This window comes from Astatotilapia calliptera, chromosome 7 (assembly GCF_900246225.1).
Source record: "Astatotilapia calliptera chromosome 7, fAstCal1.2, whole genome shotgun sequence".
Lineage (NCBI taxonomy): Eukaryota > Metazoa > Chordata > Actinopteri > Cichliformes > Cichlidae > Astatotilapia > Astatotilapia calliptera.
The window spans coordinates 67,687,558-67,707,195 of record NC_039308.1 but is presented as its reverse complement, the minus strand read 5'-3'; the positions used below and the strand labels follow the sequence as shown (position 1 = coordinate 67,707,195).

The 19,638-nt window shown below is 46.2% G+C and overlaps 1 protein-coding gene across 4 annotated transcripts in view; it reads right to left on the bottom strand.

Annotated features, from left to right (window-relative positions):
* Nucleotides 1-216: 216 nt before the first annotated feature.
* The window catches only part of znf423 (zinc finger protein 423), a 129,571-nt gene continuing 110,149 nt past the window's right edge, over nucleotides 217-19,638 (bottom strand). For 3 of the 4 annotated variants that reach the window (XR_003272996.1, XR_003272997.1, XR_003272998.1), the window contains 3 exons: nucleotides 12,702-12,817; nucleotides 5,052-5,339; nucleotides 217-954 (listed from right to left, as the gene is read on the bottom strand). Coding sequence is in view for 1 of the 4 variants with exons in the window: in XM_026176815.1 (XP_026032600.1) it covers nucleotides 925-954; nucleotides 12,702-12,817 (146 nt within the window). In the remaining 3 variants the exon portion in view is untranslated. The remainder of the gene's footprint in view (nucleotides 955-5,051; nucleotides 5,340-12,701; nucleotides 12,818-19,638) is intronic. The other variant, XM_026176815.1, reaches the window with a different exon arrangement.

The window sequence follows — 19,638 nt, the reverse complement described above, 5'->3', positions numbered from 1 at the left end:
TTTATTTGTCATTTATTTATTCCTTTCATCTTTTTTCTGTACTAGATTATTGCAATCTGGTTAATTCACATTCAAAAAGCAGTCGTTGACCAGACGCATTGAAATCGATGATATTTATTTTTTTACAATAACCATTATAGGCCCCATAGAGACTGGAAAACCCAATCCAAAAAAAGAAACATCTGTATGGTTTTCTGCACTTTATTTTTGTTTTCATGTCTTTTTGTTTTCATAGTAATTACAAAAAGGAAAAATATATATAACAATAATCATAAAAAGGATCGTTTTAGGTAGCGGTTTAGGAATATTACGACTGGCAAACAATCACAACACAGCACAAGTACCTACTTACTGCAAGAAATGAAAGGTACAAAAATGAAAACAAAAGCAAAGAAGCGCATATGGAAAAGGAAAAATCAAAGAAAACGGCACCTATGAAGTCGAATACAATAAGCGACCGAGGGGACGAGAAAGTACAGTCTATGAAAAAGCAAAACAAAAAAATCCCAAAACAAAGGCTGTTTTCTTGCTTTTTTCCTTTTCTATTCATTAAAAAATAAAATAAATTGCATGACCTGGGGAGTGATTGGTGGGAGGGGGGAGACGGGGCGGACGAAGAAGCTGGTGGGGGTTTTGGCGGGACAATAAAAAATACTGCACGTACAATACCTTGGTTCTCTTTCCTCCAGCTAGCGCTCACTGCTTTCCTCACCCACTTTTTCCTTTCTTTATTTAATAGCATATCCCATTAATATTCCTTTCCCCCGCTGCTCCTAATAGCCGCGCCCAGTGGCGCGATCGTTAGAGTTTTACATGTGAGTAGCAAATGACACTTTGATTGGCTGTGATGTGGAGATGGGGGTCCCCCGCCGGCTCTGGGTCGGGGGCCCCGGCTGAGCTGCGAGATCCTGCCGAGCCTCGGTCTCACTGCGCGTGCTGACTCAGTGTGTGGTTCTGCAGGGAGAGGGCGAGAGGGAGAGATAGGGAGAAAAAGTGAGAACACATGATGAGAGAAATAATGGGCTACATGAGCGGAGTGCTTTCCACTTGCCCCCCCACCCAATAATAGAGCAGAAACACAGCCGCCTCCCACAGCACAGACAGCGAGGCCTCCTCGCTCCTCCATACGCCGGCTGACGAAAGACGAGAACGGGAGAGAAACGACTCTGCGACGTACCGGTCGGTGCAGCACAGAGCCTCACGTGTGCTAACAGGAAAACAACCGAGGGAAAAGAAAAATGGCAGTTTGAAAGCAATTTAAACACCAAGCTCAACACGCGGCCAACAATAGAGCAACAACAGATCCGCCATTTTTGCAGATGGAATAGGAAGTCCGTAGGACCAACTCAAGACCGTGTAGTGTTTGGAGCGCCCCGGTTTGTTTGTCAGGGCCTTGAAACCCTCGTAGCTTTTCATATTGTGAGTCATATTTTACAGAAAGTGTCGCCATGACTCAGAGACACGTTCACATCATTACATCATCACAGTGCAAAAAGAAAAATACACTTTTTTTCAAAATGAAAATTCACACCAGCTCAAAGAGAGACCGAAGACGTGACCTCGAGGTCAAAACAGAGACGATGGAGACGATGGACTGAGGCTGAGCAGCATGACGGTGGATGTACGGCACAGTTTATCTTAATGGAAAACTAGATGCACACGTAAAGGTAAGCTGGAGCGCGCACAACTCTCACTGGGGATGTTAAACACACACAGAAACATGCTTTGTGTTCTCGTGAACATGAACACACACATACAGAGTCCGTCCTCCGTTCCATATCAGAGACAAACTGAACCCCTGATAATCTGGATTTGCCAGTTTTGGAATTTAGCATAACATCTAGAGCTGGGGAGTTAGTGTGTGTGTGTGTGTGTGTGTGTGTGTGTGTGTGTGTGTGTGTGTGTGTGTGTGGAGATGACTGGAAAGATCTTTTTGGAAATGAGTGCGTGTATCAGAGAAAATTCCACTAGGATTTTTTCCTCCTCCTCATTTTCCCTGGATGTTACCGCTTTCTCCCTGTGAAATTTTCTCTCTCTCACACACACACACACACACACACACACACACACACACACACACACACACACACACACACACACACAAACATACAATTCCCAGTGAGATCTTCCCAATCAACGCCCCCACCCCCACCCTTCGCCACCACTAAAAGCAGCTTTCTCAGATTAATCGTTGTGTCTCACAGATAGGCCCCACTATGGAGAGAAAAAAAGACAAAAAAGAGGAGGGGATGGGGGGGTGAAGGGAACAGCGAGGCGAGGATGTGGATGGGGACAGAAATGTGAAGGATTATACGTGCTTTGGGGTTGATAAATACTTATTTGTCATTCTATGGCCCTTATCTTGCTGCGCATGTTTTGTTGAGCCCTTTGGTGTGTGTGTGTGTGTGTGTGTGTGTGTGTGTGTGTGTGTGTGTGTGTGTGTGTGTGTGTGTGTGTGAGAGAGAGAGAGACAGAGGCTATGTGTGTGCTGTATGACTGTGTATGTCCGTTTAAGAGTCTCTGTCACTCGGCTTTAGAGGCCAAGCTGCCCTGTCCAGAGAAAAGCAAAGGGTATTAATGCCCTACACTGGAGAGCCTTCCCCCCACACACACACACACACACACACACACACACACACACACACACACACACACACACACACACACACACACACACACACACACACAGGGTTTTACAGAAATGGATGAGCATATGAGGAATATAACGAACGGGACAGTGAAAAACAAGTGTGCGTGTGTGTGTGTGTGTGTGTGTGTGTGTGTGTGTGTGTGTGTGTGTGTGTGTGTGTGTGTGAGTGCGTGTGTGTGTGTGTGTGTGTGTGTGTGTGTGTGTGTGTGTGTGTGTGTGAGTGCGTGTGTGTGTGTGTGTGAGTGTGTGAAGGACTCTAGTGAGGAGGGAGAGCTCACTGGGAGCCACTGACCCCATTATGATAGAGAAACCCTCCTCTCCCTCTCCCTCTCTCTCTCTCTCCGCCCAACTACTGCGGCTCACTCTGTCGGCCTCGCTCGTCCTCTGCCTCTCTGCCAAACTGGCTGCATTTCCTCTTCCCACCAGAAGAGGTCAGGCTAACTCCTCTTTACAAGACAGAGAGGAGAATTTGGCCACTGCTCATGTGTCCAGTGTTCACTTGTTCATTTCCAAAAGGACCGTGCATATCTGGTTTTTGTCTCATATATGAGGCCGTATATGAGACATTAAAAAGGGGAGTGGAGACGAGGAAGAAAAGTAAATATGATCCGGTTGTAGGAGGATCAAAAGTAGGAACAAGGAAAGCAGAATGGAACTAAAGAGGAAAAGAGAGTGTGTTTTCCCTCAGGTTCTTTGGGTCCAACTGCTGCTGTATTGATTTGTAGATGGAGAAACGGATGAAAAGGAAGGACAGAGGACGAGGAGGGAGGAACAGAGGGAGGGAGGCTGCGGTCGCTCCCCAGAGGGCCTCACGGCGCTGCAAAGGACTGCTGGAAATAGACCAAAGGAGAGGGGCAAGGAAAGGAGGAAAGAAAAGAGAGGGAGGCATCAGGGAGGAAGGAAATGAAGAGACGGATGACAGTCTGACACGCTTCGTACGACACACTCCCCGACAACTCCTCTTCATTTACACAGTAGTCAGGGGTTTGCTATCGATTATGCAGCCCTGTAATCAATCAGTGTGTGTGTGTGTGTGTGTGTGTCACAGTGTGAGATCTGCTCTACAGCAGAGTAATTGAAATATTCCACAGAAAGAGGGTGACAGAGGAAGGTGCGAGTGGAGAGAATGAGGATGTTTGAAGTTTATTTAAGAATTTACAAAGAAACTCCACCTGTGTTATTTTCAGAATAAAAGCTTTTCAGAAAAGTGAACAGAGTTTGTCCCCTAAATTTTAGGAACGTTTTAAAGTGAAACAGCTGAACCGACATTTGTAGTCACAGTAATTTATAATATTTTAAACTGAGGAAACAAGGACGGCATAAATAAAAGCAAAAGTCTGTTGCTATGTAAAAGTTTTTAAGCTGCTTTTTTACTTTTTGGTATATTTTACTGCAAATTTCCTGAAAGGTTTGATTTAAAATGTGAATTCAGAATTTTATTTGATCTTTTAACCGAGGACATTGGAGACGTAGCAAGAACCCAGACGGGCCCAGTCGATACACAGGACTGTCAGACTGCTTAGAGAGAGCGAGGCTAAAGCCTGCAGAGCCACGGGCCCGGGGGAAATATGGCCCTGTCGCATTACCCACACTGACACACACAAACAGGAACAGAGTCATAGACTTGCACTCACGGCTAAGGCCACATGCACGTACACACACACACACACACACACACACACACACACACACACACACACACACCAAGGAAAAAACAAAAACAAGCAGAACAGAAAACTAGAATATACACACAAGAACACACAGCCTCATGGGGAACAGATAGAGATAAGAGAAAATCTAATCCTATCTGCTGCCTACACCATTACGCACACACAAAAATGGGGGGGTGCCTTTGTGTTGAGTTATAGAGGGGGGAGGAGCGCCACCGCCGTCTCTAATATGTACGTGTATGCACAGGCGCGTGATGGTTGTTAAGCCCGGTCAGCCTGATGCAGAGAGAACAGTGGAGGAGGAGAAGCCTGCGCAGCTGCAGCGTTTCTTCGGCTGAATCAGTCCGAGGTGCAAACCTCCAGGTACGGTCGCACACTTTGCTGTTCTGTGATGATGTAACAGGTGCACTCTGAAAAGCAGGTGCCAAGTGTGTAATAGTCACAGGAAGAGGAAGCACTGCTGTTGGAACAATGCCGTGTGTCTGTGTGTGTGTCTGTGTGTGTGCGCGGGGGTAAGTGGAAGCAGTCCACATGGTGCGTGCGTGCGTGCGTGCGTGCGTGTGTGTGCGTGTGTGTGTGTGCGTGTGCGTGCATGCATGCATGTGTGCGCGCGCGGGGGAAGCAGTCCACATGCTGTGTGTGTGTCTGTGTGTGCTGCCTCCACAGATGAGTGTGTGTGTGTGTGCGCGCCCCATCTCTGTTGCTGTTTTTAACACCAAATGAAAAATCACCTCAGTCGTCTTGTGCTCTTCTTCGGGTTCAGTGTATTTATAGCTCCGAGCTGACACTCCTCCAACAGCATCCGTGTCTGTGTGTCTGCGACGAGCAGATGGGCCGTCTTAGTCCTCTTCCTCTGCTCCCTGGCTCGTCTTTAGCCCCACCTGTCCAGGACAGGATGCTGCCTCGGGAGCAGATCAAAAATAAACGCACTCCCTGCCCTTAACGCCCCGCCGACATGTATTCCCTGCTCTCCTTCTGCTTTTCCATCCCTCAGTCTTATGTCTCTCTAGCTCTTCCTCCTATTGTAAAGAACACACGATTGTCAAATGATCAGAAAGACCTCCTTTACTGCCGTCTCTTTCCAAGTCACGATGACCACCCCCACTACACTGTCACCACACCCAGGGTGACTCCTCTGACCGTGTCCTGTTTGGAGGGCTCCCTCCCTTTCTTCCTCCCACGGGGACGTCCCCTCTCCTGTTGCTCCTGGCCCATGCAGCCAGGCTTGGACCGGTACGCGAAACCCAAAATACACTCACAGCATGAAGGGCACGCACAAACACAACGTCAAAGACAAACACGATTGACTCTCCACCAGATTCGCAGCAAAGGTGGCGCCTCCCTGCTGGAAGCTGTTACACAAAGTAGGAAGTGACCTCACCTCCAGCAGAAATAACCGATCATTCCCGAGCACTGCACAACACATCTGAGTCACACCATTACGGAGACAAACATGTGCTGCTTCAAGTGAACCATGGCTCTCGTCCTCACGCACACAGCGCGCTCTCAGTGCTGAGGAATGCAGCGCTCACACACGGCAAAGTTTAGTGCCAGATGACCACTGCTTAACAAAACACAGAAATATCCTCACTAACACGCACGCACACAAAATGTCAACAGACAAGCAAATAAATGGAAAGGGAGAGGTTAAATAAATGCACGCACACGATTCAGCCGATACATGCGCTCGCAATTCAGCAGAGCGTGCTGGTCGTATTACCGCACACGCCCAAACCACATGAAGCCCTGACCAAAGATTAACCGAAAAATAATGGATGAAAGGTGAGAGGAAAGGGTTGAAGCCACAGATGAAGAAATGGGGATATAAGTGAATGCAAAGCTGCAGATGAAGACGACTGAACAGAAGCTGTTAATAAATATCAGATAATCAAGAAAGTCCCATTTATCTGAGTGTTGAGGAGCAGAGAGAGAAAACGTGTGTGGCGAACAAACCAACCAAACAATAGTTTTTATGCTTCATTTTAACGACTTAAGTAATGAACATCTAACAGGCTGAATCTCCCAATTTAACCAATAAAATATGCTCCAACCCACGAGCTTCATATTTACTATGGGCTTTCTTTCTGTGCACTGTATTTAAAGTTACTCCAGCTGTGGCTTTTAGTCTAAAAATGAACCACATCTGTAAAGCTGACACATGGAAATGAAATGCGAGGACGCAGCTTCTCTGTTGTGAATATTTGCTGGTGTGTGACAGTAAACTGAACATGTTTGACTCATCAACTGCTGCTGCTGAAGAAACGTCTGTGAATGAAATAAGTGAAAAAGCCGGGACACTCTGTAACAACTCCAAACTGCTACAATCAGCTGATGCATTCAAAACGTACTTAAAATGTTTCTGAGCCAGTTTACATGTAAAAGCAGTGAAGAGTGAACGAGAGGAGAAGACTGTGGTCAAACTATCACTGATGGCTGACGTAATAATGTCCCAGACAATCAGACTTACAGGGACCAACACATGCATGGAGGTGCAGTGTGTTTGCGAGTGCCTGTATCTGCCACAGTGTGTTTTGGCAGAGCTGCTACAGCACAACACTACAGTGCCTCTTCTGTTCTATGACACATTGCTGCTGTTTACCTGTCTCTCTCTCACACACACACACACACACACACACACACACCAAATGACAGGAACCTGGTCCAAGCTGTTAGGACCCCTCCAGGCGTTGGCTCACATAGTGTCCGTTGTATTTGTCGCTCCACTTCATGTGCATCCATTTGTTTATCGCACCACATCAAAGTGACTTCGTGGTGGTGACTACGGCCTCTGTGACTGCTGCTGCCGATGCCTTCGACTGTTTTACGATTTTACATTCGTGAAAGCATAAATGGGAACGCGTACAGGTGTGCCCTCACCCCCTCATGGACATCCTTCTATGTAAATGCAACATGAACAAAACGTGCTTTGCGTGTGTGTAACGGTGAAGACTGCACAAAGTTCCTACAGTGTTAACAGCCACAGACACAATTTGGATTGAATTTTTCCTGGGGGGCGGTGACCAGAACATTTTTCTGACTTTCCTTTTAAAATATTTCTGTTGACATATTTAAGCTGCTTCTGCTTCAACCTTTAAACTACTATAAATGAAAACGCCTTTTATTCAGAATATTGTAGCGCTCGAAGCATCAGTGATGGCTGAGGTCGTATCAGCAGACGTGTTACTGTAATCAGCTGCTTCTGTGTCTCCGTGTCTCTGTCTCTCCGTGTCTCTGTCTCTCTCTCTGTCTCTGTGTCTCTGTCTCTCTCTCTGTCTCTGTGTCTCTGTCTCTCCGTGTCTCTGTCTCTGTGTCTCTGTCTCCGTGTTTCTGTCTCTCCGTGTCTCTGTCTCTCCGTGTCTGTCTCCGTGTCTCTGTCTCTCCGTGTCTCTGTCTCTGTGTCTCTGTCTCCGTGTCTCTGTCTCTCCGTGTCTCTGTCTCTCCGTGTCTCTGTCTCTCCGTGTCTCTGTGTCTCTGTCTCCGTGTTTCTGTCTCTCCGTGTCTCTGTCTCTCCGTCTCTGTCTCCGTGTTTCTGTCTCTCCGTGTCTCTGTCTCCGTGTCTGTCTCTCCGTGTCTCTGTCTCTCCGTGTCTCTGTCTCTCCGTGTCTGTCTCCGTGTCTCTGTCTCCGTGTTTCTGTCTCTCCGTGTCTCTGTCTCTCCGTCTCTCTGTCTCTCCGTCTCTGTCTCCGTGTTTCTGTCTCTCCGTGTCTCTGTCTCTCCGTGTCTCTGTCTCTCCGTGTCTCTGTCTCCGTGTCTGTCTCTCCGTGTCTCTGTCTCCTCTCTCTGTCTCTGTGTCTCTGTCTCTCCGTGTCTCTCTGTCTCTCCGTGTCTCTCTGTCTCTGTGTCTCTGTCTCTCCATGTCTTCGTGTCTCTCTGTCTCTGTCTCTCCATGTCTTCGTGTCTCTCTGTCTCTGTGTCTCTGTCTCTCCGTGTCTCTCTGTCTCTCTGTCTCTCTGTCTCTGTCTCTCCGTGTCTCTCTGTCTCTGTGTCTCTGTCTCTCCGTGTCTGTCTCTCCGTGTCTCTGTCTCCTCTCTCTGTCTCTGTCTCTGTCTCTCTGTCTCTCCGTGTCTCTCCGTGTCTCTCTGTGTCTCTGTGTCTCTCTGTCTCTGTCTCTCCGTGTCTCTGTGTCTCTCTGTCTCTGTCTCTCCGTGTCTCTGTCTCCGTGTCTGTCTCTCCGTGTCTCTGTCTCCTCTCTCTGTCTCTGTGTCTCTGTCTCTCCGTGTCTCTCTGTCTCTCCGTGTCTCTCCGTGTCTCTCTGTCTCTGTGTCTCTGTCTCTCCATGTCTTCGTGTCTCTCTGTCTCTGTGTCTCTGTCTCTCCGTGTCTCCACCTCTCTCTTCGGTTTTGAATCACTTTTTCTTTCTGTGTCTTCTCCCTGCTGAACAACAACAAGTCTGGGGATTCAGGGACATCACTGTGCGCGTGTTTGTGTGTGTGTGCGCGCGTGTTTGTGTGTGTGTGTGTGTGTGTGTGTGTGTGTGTGTGTGTGTGTGTGTGTGTGTGTGTGTGTGCGCGCGTGCGCGTGTTTGTGTGTGTGTGTGCGCGCGTGTTTGTGTGTGTGTGCATGTCCCAGGTCCCCATTCTAATAACACAGTCTCCCAGTGAGCAGTGGGGCAGCTGAGTACGCTCCCCTGGAACGCCACAGGGATCTACGGATCAAATTCACACACATACACGCACACACACACACGCACACACACACACACACACACACACACGCACACACACACGCACACACACACACGCACACACACACACACGCACACACACACACGCACACACACACACACACACACACACACACACACACACACACACACGCACACACACACACACGCACACACACACACACACACACACACACACACACACACACACACACACACACACACACACACACACACACACACACACACACACGCACACACACACACACACGCACACACACACACACACACACACACACACGCACACACACACACACCCTATTGCCAGTTCAGCCACATCCACACCTTTCCATAATTCAGTCAGAGCGAGACAGTGAGGCTCTCGGATTCACACAAACACAAAGATAACATTATTCACAGACAGACTGCTAAACACAGCTCATTCCACATTGTGCTCTAATACCAGCAGCAGGCAGTGAACACGTCTCCCACCATATTCTTTGCTTTGCATTAACTACCAGGAGCACAGCTTTTTTCATAGATTTACATATTTTCTACTTTCTAGGTAGCCTCAACATGCAGCACTTGATGAGGAGCTGCACCGATGTCTTCATGCTGCTGTACTCAATAATATCATTGCACTATATATGTGTATATATGTGTATAGAAACCAACACACAAGCAAAAGGACCCCCCCCCCCCATCCATCTTTCTATTCATCTGACCAGCGATTCACCCATCCAGCAGTGTTTAAATATTTACTAGAGCTAAAGGAAATGATGTTGCAAAACAGATGAGGGGAGAAAAGTGGGTGATTTAAACAAAACGAGGGGGAGAAAGAAGCATGGAGGGCAGACGCTGCAGTCTAGCACCCCCTGGAGGCTGAAGACGAATGTGACGATCAAGATGACTATCGGGGAACGAGGGAGGGCGCCAGAGCTGAAACAGAGCTGAACGACTGTTTAGAAACATCCACAAGAGGGAAATACAGTCTTCAGGATTCATGCGACTACCGTACATAATGTACATATTTGGATGGAGATGAAATACTGGAAATAACGCAGGCTAAAACCCAGTATAAGCTACGTTTGGTAGTTTTTAAGAATGTACATCTATTAGAGGAGCGAATGTAAGTCAGCCTTTTAACACAGATACAGTGATGCTAATTAGTGAGAAAAAAAGGAGCAAAGCAGGAAAAGAAAGAAAGAAAACAGAGAATGAGAAAGTCGTCTGTGAAGTCTGGGAGTAAAGGCAGAGAGATCCAGAAGGGCCTCACTGATCAGGGCCACAGCATTTTTTATTTACACACCCACAGACACACCAAAACATCTCTTATTTACCAGCTTACGTCTGCACTATTTATGGGGCGCTGGGGAGAGGCACAGAAGAGAGGAAGAGAGGAGAGGGGCTAAAATATGCATAGGGGCTGGTTCTTCTGGGACGGCGGCGGGGAGTCAGAGCGAGGGAGGAAGACGGGAAGGGAGAACGAAAAGATTTGAGTCTGTATGTGTCAGAGACAGAAGGATGTGAGCGATGGAGGAAGCCAGAACTTTGTATGCAAAGAGAGAGACGGAGAGAGGGGCTGAAGGAGTCAGAAGGGAGAGAGGATGATGCAGCGGCGTGTCCGTGCTGCAATTACCCTTGGGGTGCAACTGTGTGTGCACGTGTGTGCACGTGTGCGCAAACAGAGAGTGACATCATATGGCCCCTCGGAGGGGCTCAAAGAGGCCAAAGCCTTTGCTAGCCGGCCAACCAGCCTTCTTCATCCATCCATACCTCATTAAAACACGCACGCATACACACAAATGACATCTATTCCACTTACTCTCTCAGTTCCACGCGCGCACGCACACAGCTAGCAGTGGCATTAACCTCCATGCTTGTAGCTCTCCATCTCCCCCAGTCAGCCTTTCTGTCTAGCCCACTTAGAGAGACCTCCCATGGGGCAGTGGAGCTGTGGCAGGTCAGGCTCGGGCTTTTCACACACACATACTCACACACACTTGGGTCAGGACCAAAGAGTAACAAGATGGATTTAGCACCAGTGCAACAGCCAAAGAGGAGGAAGGAGAAGGAGCTGGGAAAAGCTCAGCGAAGGTGATGAAGCAGACACCTTCTATGATCCATGTTGGAGCTCGATATGAGGCGAAGTGATGAGGCGAGATTAAACAGGAAACGAGTCTGATCTGAACTAAAAACGGGCTAAAATATTCATTTTAAATACGAGCATTGTAACGCGTTCTTCTTCTTCTTGTAACACCATGAAATTATGAGCAGGAAATGTTAAACACAAACATGTTCATGAGTTTAGCATGGAAGCGTCTGCCCGCGGCGCCTCCACACAACCAAACAACAATCGTGTCAATTCATCACTGTGAAGATCCTGTGACCTGGTCAGACGGCAGGAGAGAAATCATCTGGTATAAGTGTGTGTGTGTGTGTGTGTGTGTGTGTGTGTGTGTGTGTGTGTGTGTGTGTGTGTGTGTGTGTGTGTGTGTGTGTGTGCGTGCAGAGAACGAGGGAGATGCGTGCGTGTGTGTGCGTGTGTGTGCGTGCGTGCAGAGAACGAGGGAGGTGTGTGCGTGTGTGTGCGTGCGTGTGTGTGTGCGTGTGCGTGCGTGCAGAGAACGAGGGAGGTGTGTGCGTGTGTGTGCGTGCGTGCGTGCGTGTGTGTGCGTGCGTGCGCGTGCAGAGAACGAGGGAGGTGTGTGCGGTGCCTGTGTGGACATTAACCGACAGGGTCCAGCAGTCACCCTGCTGTTAAATGGACTGGCCAGCCATATGCCCACCACCACTGGCCATTTTGTGTGTGTGTATGTGTGTGTATGTGTGTGTATGTGTGTGTGTGTGTGTGCGTGCGCAGGGTAGCTGGGCCTTGCCCAAACTCAAATAATCATGATTACAAAATGTTTTCTTTTTGTTTTTATGTGGCTGACTCTCTCAGTTATCGATGAAGCCAGCACATCAACATAATACATATGTTACTGCTTTTTTGACCGATCAAACGTTAGCTGTGTCATTCTGAGGGGACGGCCAATAAAGATGTAATATATGAAACAGAGAAACAGGAAATAGCACCAAGCAGACGTGTGATGGTGCTTCTGCAGGTTTTATGGAGACACACTGACCCACAAACAAAAATGAATTAAAACTGTAAATATTTAGTATTTTACGTGGGATTAAATCCTGTGTACGTCTCACGTACAGATCCGTCGATGTCACGATGTTTCACCGCTAACAGTAGCCATGTTTGACTTCTCAGCTGCCAAAGGCTTCAAGAAATGGACGATGACAGGAAGGTTTACATCATCACAGACCTGGCCACAGCTGGTCCAGGACCCACTCTGGGGTGACTTATATCCACTCATCTCTTTCACACACACACTCAGTGCGTCTGGACCCTAAAAACACGAAGCATGCCAGAAGCCTGCCGGGCCTCATGAGGAAAGATGGAAAAAGAGGGACAGAAGAACAGGAACTATGTGAAAGAGGAGATGTGACAGGACATACTGAAGTTAGTGGATGTTGAGGAACACTGAAAAGCGTTTGCCTTGTTTCGGATATTTGCGGATTACACCTTCTTGTACAGTTGCACAAAGTTCATTCACTACAGTGTGCTGCAGCAACGTCTGCACTATTCTAATAATTTACCTGGAGCAGTACACAGATGGGAAAATTAGGTCAATGTCAACACAGAGATAGAACGAGGGTGTCCTACCTGTAGTTCTGTCTGGAAAAAGAACTTCTGTGGACACTGGGAACAGTCGTAGATCTTGTCTTCCTGACCGTGGACAGCAAAAATGTGTTGCTGGAGCTTGTTGGCCTGCACAAACACTGAGAGAAGAAGAAACACAGAGCAGGTTACACAGTGTTTATTAGATGAGGTCCTCGTGTGTGAATCGATTCTAGAGGCTTCCTCGGTTCTGTCTGACCGGGTGGGGGACGGAGCAGTCGGCCTGCACCTGAAGGATAGAGAGCAGTCCTCTGAGGACGCCAGCGCGCACATCCTGGACAGAGACGACAGACTAGAGTGAAAGACGTTGTCCCCTAATCATGGGATTTTTGGGGAGCCGTTTTGTGTAAGTGCTGACCTGACTGTCATGTATTTGGCTCCATCTGTTTTGCTTCTATTAAGGACATCAAGGACAGCCCAGCCTCTCGCTGATGCCGAAGACACTCGCCGAGTTTGGCTGACGGTATAAAAAAGAGTCAGTGGAAGGATAAACTTCAAAGCTGTTGTAATATGTGCTCGTCTCTCTTCAGGTTGTTACATAATAAATGTACATGCTGCCCATCACCTGAGGCAGTTACTTCTGCACGACAGTAAACCTTGTTTGTTCGTGTTTTTCACGATGTTCACATCTGGGCTTGTGTGGAATTTCATGCTGCCTTGACTGATGAGAGCTTTGGATGAGAAAGGACCCACAGGTGGTCTCATACAAAGGCTTCCCACCAGCCATGATGCATCTCAAGTAGGGCTGGGCCATATCATACCATTCACGGTAATACCGGTGTAATTTTGGCAACGATAGAAAAATGAAATATCGCGATAGAATATGGGTAAAACGCGCATGCGCAGTGGCTTTGTTTTCATACGCACATGTCGGAAAAAGCATGGCGGCGAAAGCAAATCGTTGAATGAAACAGATGAACCTGAACTGGTTTGTAAAAATGCTGCAGCTTCACTGGTGTGGAACTGGTTTGGCTTTCGTCCGTCAGATACACAACAAAGCACTATTTTTGGTAGCGCATGCTAGCGGGCCGTCGTTATTACCGTGTTGTTTGGAAAATACGGCGCACTTAAAATCAATCCTTTGATTTTTCTGAAAGTCGACAGAGCCCCTTATAATCCCGTGTGCCTTATGTATGAACTCTGGTTGTGTTTACTGACCTCGAAACTATTTTATGTGCACGGCGCTCGAAAATCTGTCAGATGTTTCAGTACGACTTTGCTGAGCTACGAAGCCGCACCGCTTGATGGATTTTCGGAGCATTACGGCTATCGTAGGCGGAGCCTCGCGGAGTGATACGTACTATGCTTCAACATAATATTACCGTACTGTGTGTGTTTAACCTCTTTTTAAGTGTTGTGGATATTATACATGGTTATGCTGAGGATGTGTCGGCCAGTTTCCACTGGAAATGCCTTTTGGTTAAACTGTCAACGAGGAATTTGCATTTGCACTAATAAAGTTGTGGAGTTGTAAAGTATTTTTTAATTATATCGTCAGTTATATTGTAACTTTAAAATGCACATAAAAACAGCTGCTTGTTTAAGTGAAAATACATTGATGGATTTTTTTTGTACTAATAAAGTTGTGGAGTCGTAAAGTATTTTGTCTCGTGTCAATTATATCGTCAGTTATATCGTTATCACAAATTTTCAAATGTATATGGTTAGGGTTGCCAACAGTCCCTTAAAATACGGAATCGTCCCGTATTTCGAAACAAAAGTACACGTCCCGTATTGAGCTAATAAGGGACGCACTTTGTCCCGTAATACAGTGAGAATCAAAAGTAGTCTATAACTTTTAATGGAATTAACGCTTTGTTGGAAAACATAATTCCCAGCCCCTCTCCTGCTTTGTGACCAATGAGCTGACAGCACACTTATGACAATTCGAGTATGACAATTCAGATTACCGCTCATCTCATTGGTCGAGGAAAGGTCGCTTACGGAGAAAATACCGGAAGACAACAGATGACCACAACAAGAAGCATGGCCAACAGGGAAACAAACGCCGACACTGCGGTGCAAGTCTCGGACGACAGTACACCTAAAGCTGGGCAGACACTGTGCGATTTTTTTCTGTCGCGCGATTCAGCTCCTGCTCAAACTGCACGATTGACTCGCAGGGGTTAGAAGTTCATAGGTCACGATGCAGGTCTCACACTATACCACCCGATGCTCTGATGCGACCTGAGTCACACTGTGCGTCCATAAAATGAAGGTTATAACAGAAAATCTGTCACTCTCTCTCTCCGTCTTACACTCACTCACACACACACACCACCACCATCAACTTTGCTAAATTGCTAATGAAAAACATGATCAGGCAGCTGTGATTGAGCAGCAGTGTAAATCCAACTATTTTCATGGTTGTTGTGGTCGTGATAATTTTGTGAGGCCACATCGAAAAGGCTCGGATGAGCTTTCCAAAGTTGTGCCTCCATCGCTTGTGTCCAGATCACACGCTGCACAGCCGTGCTACGCCGTCTTTTTCGCTGACATTTGTGTTTGCGCGTGCGCAGTGTGACAAGCTGCGGTGACACCCTCACGACCAAGCGATTGATGATCGGGAGCTGGTCGTGAGGTGTCAATCGCTTCTCGTTACACCACATATACTACACGATGCACGACGCAGTATATGTGGGGCAGGAGACGGCAGGAGTCCAGCATTATGCTGGGCTCACACTGTGCGATTTTTGGCCCATTTTGAGCCGATTTTTGAGTCGTGCGACCGTTTTGGCGATCGGCCCGATTTTGGCCTTCATCGTGCGTCGTGCATCGTGTAGTATACGTGGGGTAACGAGAAGCGATTAACACCTCACGACCAGCTCCCGATCATCAATCGCTTGGTCGTGAGGGTGTCACCGCAGTTTGTCACACTGCGCACGCGCAAACACAAATGTCAGCGAAAAAGACGGCGTAGCACGGCAGTGCAGCGTGTGATCTGGACACAAGCGATGGAGGCACAACTTTGGAAAGCTCATCCGAGCCTTTTCGATGTGGCATCACAAAATGATCACGACCACAACAACCATGAAAATAGTTGGATCTACATGCTGCTCAATCACAGCTGCCTGATCATGTTTTTCATTAGCAATTTAGCAAAGTTGATGGTGGTGGTGTGTCTGTGTGAGTGTAAGACGGAGAGAGAGAGCGCGACAGATTTTCTGTTATAACCTTCATTTTATGGACGCACAGTGTGACTCAGGTCGCATCAGAGCATCGGGCCGTATAGTGTGAGACCTGCATCGTGACCTATGAACTTCTAACCCTGCGAGTCAATCGTGCAGTTTGAGCAGGAGCTGAATCGCGCGACAGAAAAAAAATCGCACAGTGTTTGCCCAGCTTAAGCCCAGCATTAGAGCAGCAATGTTTGTTCAGAGAAAGGGAAGAATGGGAAAAGGAAAACACCTGGCTGGAAAAAGTTAATATGGGCATGTGCAGTGAATATCAGCGCTATGTGGCCAGAAGTGTGATAATATAATTTATTTTGTGTAATAAACAACTGCAAGAATAGATGATTACAACAAATAGATGACTAATACATAAAAGTAATACATAGATGAATAATGATGATGAGTTAAGATGCGTAATCATGGGAACAAGCGGGTTTACAAACAGGAGCAGCTGATTAGCATTAGAAAAGCTGAAATAATACCTCAGCTGAAGCCAATTGTACTAAATGCACTAAATGTGCACAGTTACAAGAATATTTTTGTTCTATTGTTTTCTATTATTTTAAGTTAAGCAGGACAGAGTTCTTTTAAAGAAAGATTTACTTATATTCTCAAAAGTTAAGCATGACAGGCTTCTGTTTAAGAAAGAGACCTGTTTTATTGTGTTAATGTTGTCATTTTGAGCTAAAAATAAATGGCTAAATGATCATTTGTTTCACATGTGTTCATATCACAAAGAATACACATCTACTTAAATCAAATTCAAGTCAAATGGTTAAAAATAATTTCACACACAAAAAAAGAGCTAGAAAATTCACCACAGTGGGAAGGGTGAAGACAACTGGGTCGCCCGGCCCTGGCCACGAGGTGTCCCTTATTTATTTTTCGAGGAGTTGGCAACCCTAATGGTGATAAATATTTTTGGTCATATCGCCCTGCTCTCAATCATCCAGGTGAGTAAATCCCAAAAGGTTGATCGAATTGATCTGGACGTAGCGTTTTCAGTGTCACTCGACAGGTGACCAACATGTCCTTACAAACAGCACATGTGCACAGTGATTCAGCGAGTTTCAGTCATTGTGCACATGTGCTGCTTAAAAGGAAACGTTGGTCATCTGGATGATGAAGAAACGTTTCTCCCACTGGTAACGTCCGGATGAACAGGATCATCCTTTTACGATTCCCATCAGTCAGTTAACGTATGCAACCAAACAGAAGTCCAGCTGCCTTCTAATTAACTGGTTAGGATTAACCAGTGATTACTGGGACTCAAAGATATCTCACCACTGATGGCAGTGACCTGAAGGGGAAGTCCAGCTACGTGTGGGTAAGGTGTCAAATTCAGGCTGTATTACTAAACTTGACTCAGGGCACTCAAAGTTGTCCTACATGATGATGTTTTGGGAGAGTAAGAATCAAAACTGACACTTAGCATACACTATAAATACTAGAGATGGACCGATCTGATATTACGTATCGGTATCGGTCCGATACTGACCTAAATTACTGGATCGGATATCGGAGAAAAATAAAAAATGTAATCCGATCCATTAAATATCACGAAAGCACCTCACAAAACTTGCAACACGCCGTAACTCACCTCAGAACGTTAGCACATCGGAGCAGTATGCATCACGTGATAGAGCAGCTGTGGCATGCGGGACCTGTCGGTGGTCTGGATAGCATGTGGAGCTTCGCTAGCAACCCGGCATTTCATCTCCGACAAAGTTATCCCCGAGAGAAGTAAAGCAAGTGTGTAAGTCCATCTCTGAATGTTTGTAAAGCATTCCTGCGTTAAGCTTAACAAGCGACTGCCTCTTCTTGCTGCGACTTCAATCATGAAACTGCTTAAATGATCAGCTGATCGGCTTTTCTGTCGGGAGTCCGTCTCTGTTGTTTGCTTTTGGCCCACTTTGCACCAGAAAGAGGAAACCAGCGGCTGAACAACAGCAGCACGTTTAAGCTTGATCAGCTGTTGTTAGAATGTATTTAATATTACTTTCTACTCCAGGATCTTTTTCTACAGCTGACGGCTGGTAACTGTGCAGGGGCGGATCTAGCAAAGTTTAGCCAGGGGGGCCGATAGGGCATGAACAGGGAAAAGGGGGCACAAAGACATACTTTTCTTTCTTATTCTCATTTAAAATGTCGAGCTTTTAATAAATAATTATCTGAAACCCAAAGTTTTAATTTGATGTAAAATGAATAGAAGTCAATTACTGTATATAGTGACTATTAAGTCTAATATATACCCTAGTAAGCTATAGTACTTTTTACTTTGGGAAGGTACCATCTGTGCAGTCTGCAATTTTGTTGAAGAAAGATGTTGAATCTATTTAATATTTCTTGAAAAATAATTGATTTCTGTTCATTTTTTTTTTCACACTGCATCAAATTAAGGTTGATTACGTCGATTAAGCATCATGAGGTGGAGCGTGAGGGGTGGTTCCCTATTATTTATTTATTTATTTTTGTTGTTGCTGGGAGTTGGAACCCTATTAGTTAGGTTGCTTAATATTTACGCTAAGTACTCTTTAAAATACCAGAATAGGGAGGATGGTGTAGGTTTAAGTTTATTAGATTGATCAGTATTGCTGAACTATGAAATATTTTTTTTGCATACAGGTATAACAGAATAGCTTTAGTGTAGTTGTTGTTTTAAACTTGAGTATGAACTTATACAAAATGCAGCAAGATATTTAAAAAACAGTTTTGTTGATTAAAAAACACTATATCGGATTCATATCGGTATCGGCAGATATCCAAATTTATGATATCGGTATCGGACATAAAAAAGTGGTATCGTGCCATCTCTAATAAATACCCCCCCAACCACAGTCAAATACATCCAAAGCCAATGAAGGTTGACTGGAAAGGACGGAACATATAAGACGGAGTAAAGCAGTAGAAGGAACGAGAGAAAACAGGAAGCGCTGTCCTCAGAGACCGTGTGCTATTTATCAATAAATTATCTCTCCTTTTTTTAACTTCCGCGCCGTCTCACACACTTTTTTCCTTCTTTCTCTTCCCTTTGTTTCAGTAAACTTTTGGTTTTCGCTGTGAGTGTGTATGTGTTGAATTATTAAGCCTCCCCACAGGAGTGGTGCCCATCTTACTAATTCATAAGCCACCAAGGAATAGAGTTAAAGTTTAAAGCGTTTGTGTGTACCTGGGGGGTAGGCACACAACACAAGACAAACTCAACAACCGAGAGAGGGAAAGAGAGCAACGGAGAGCCAGGCACAGAGAGGGAGATGGAACAAGAAGAAGCAAAAGCAAAGGTGCTGACTTAGTTTCTCCTAAAATAGGTGCTGAATGAGAGTGTGAACACCGCAGGCCTAATGTGGTCATCCAGCATTTTGTTTCTGCCCTCCAGTGTATTGCAAAGGCTGAAAGTACTCCATATTTGGAGACATTACTGTGTTCACATCTGCACACACACACTTCTGGTAGGGGCTTCTTTAGCTGCGGCGCCCTGCTGCGGGATCACTCCCACAGTTTGAAATGTTAAAACAATGAATATTGCAAAATCTGAAATGCCAAAGCCGTTCCAGCACATTTACTGAGCGCGACGCAGAGAGAGACAGCTCTGAGCCGCAGCAGGTACAGCAGCTGATAAGGATGATTCAAGTGCAGATATTAACTTTACCAGGCTGAGCACACCCCTTTGGCTTTCAGACGGTTTTATTTAGCACACAATAACACACAAAACAGCGAGGACATTTTTCTTTTCGCCATTGCTGATGGCG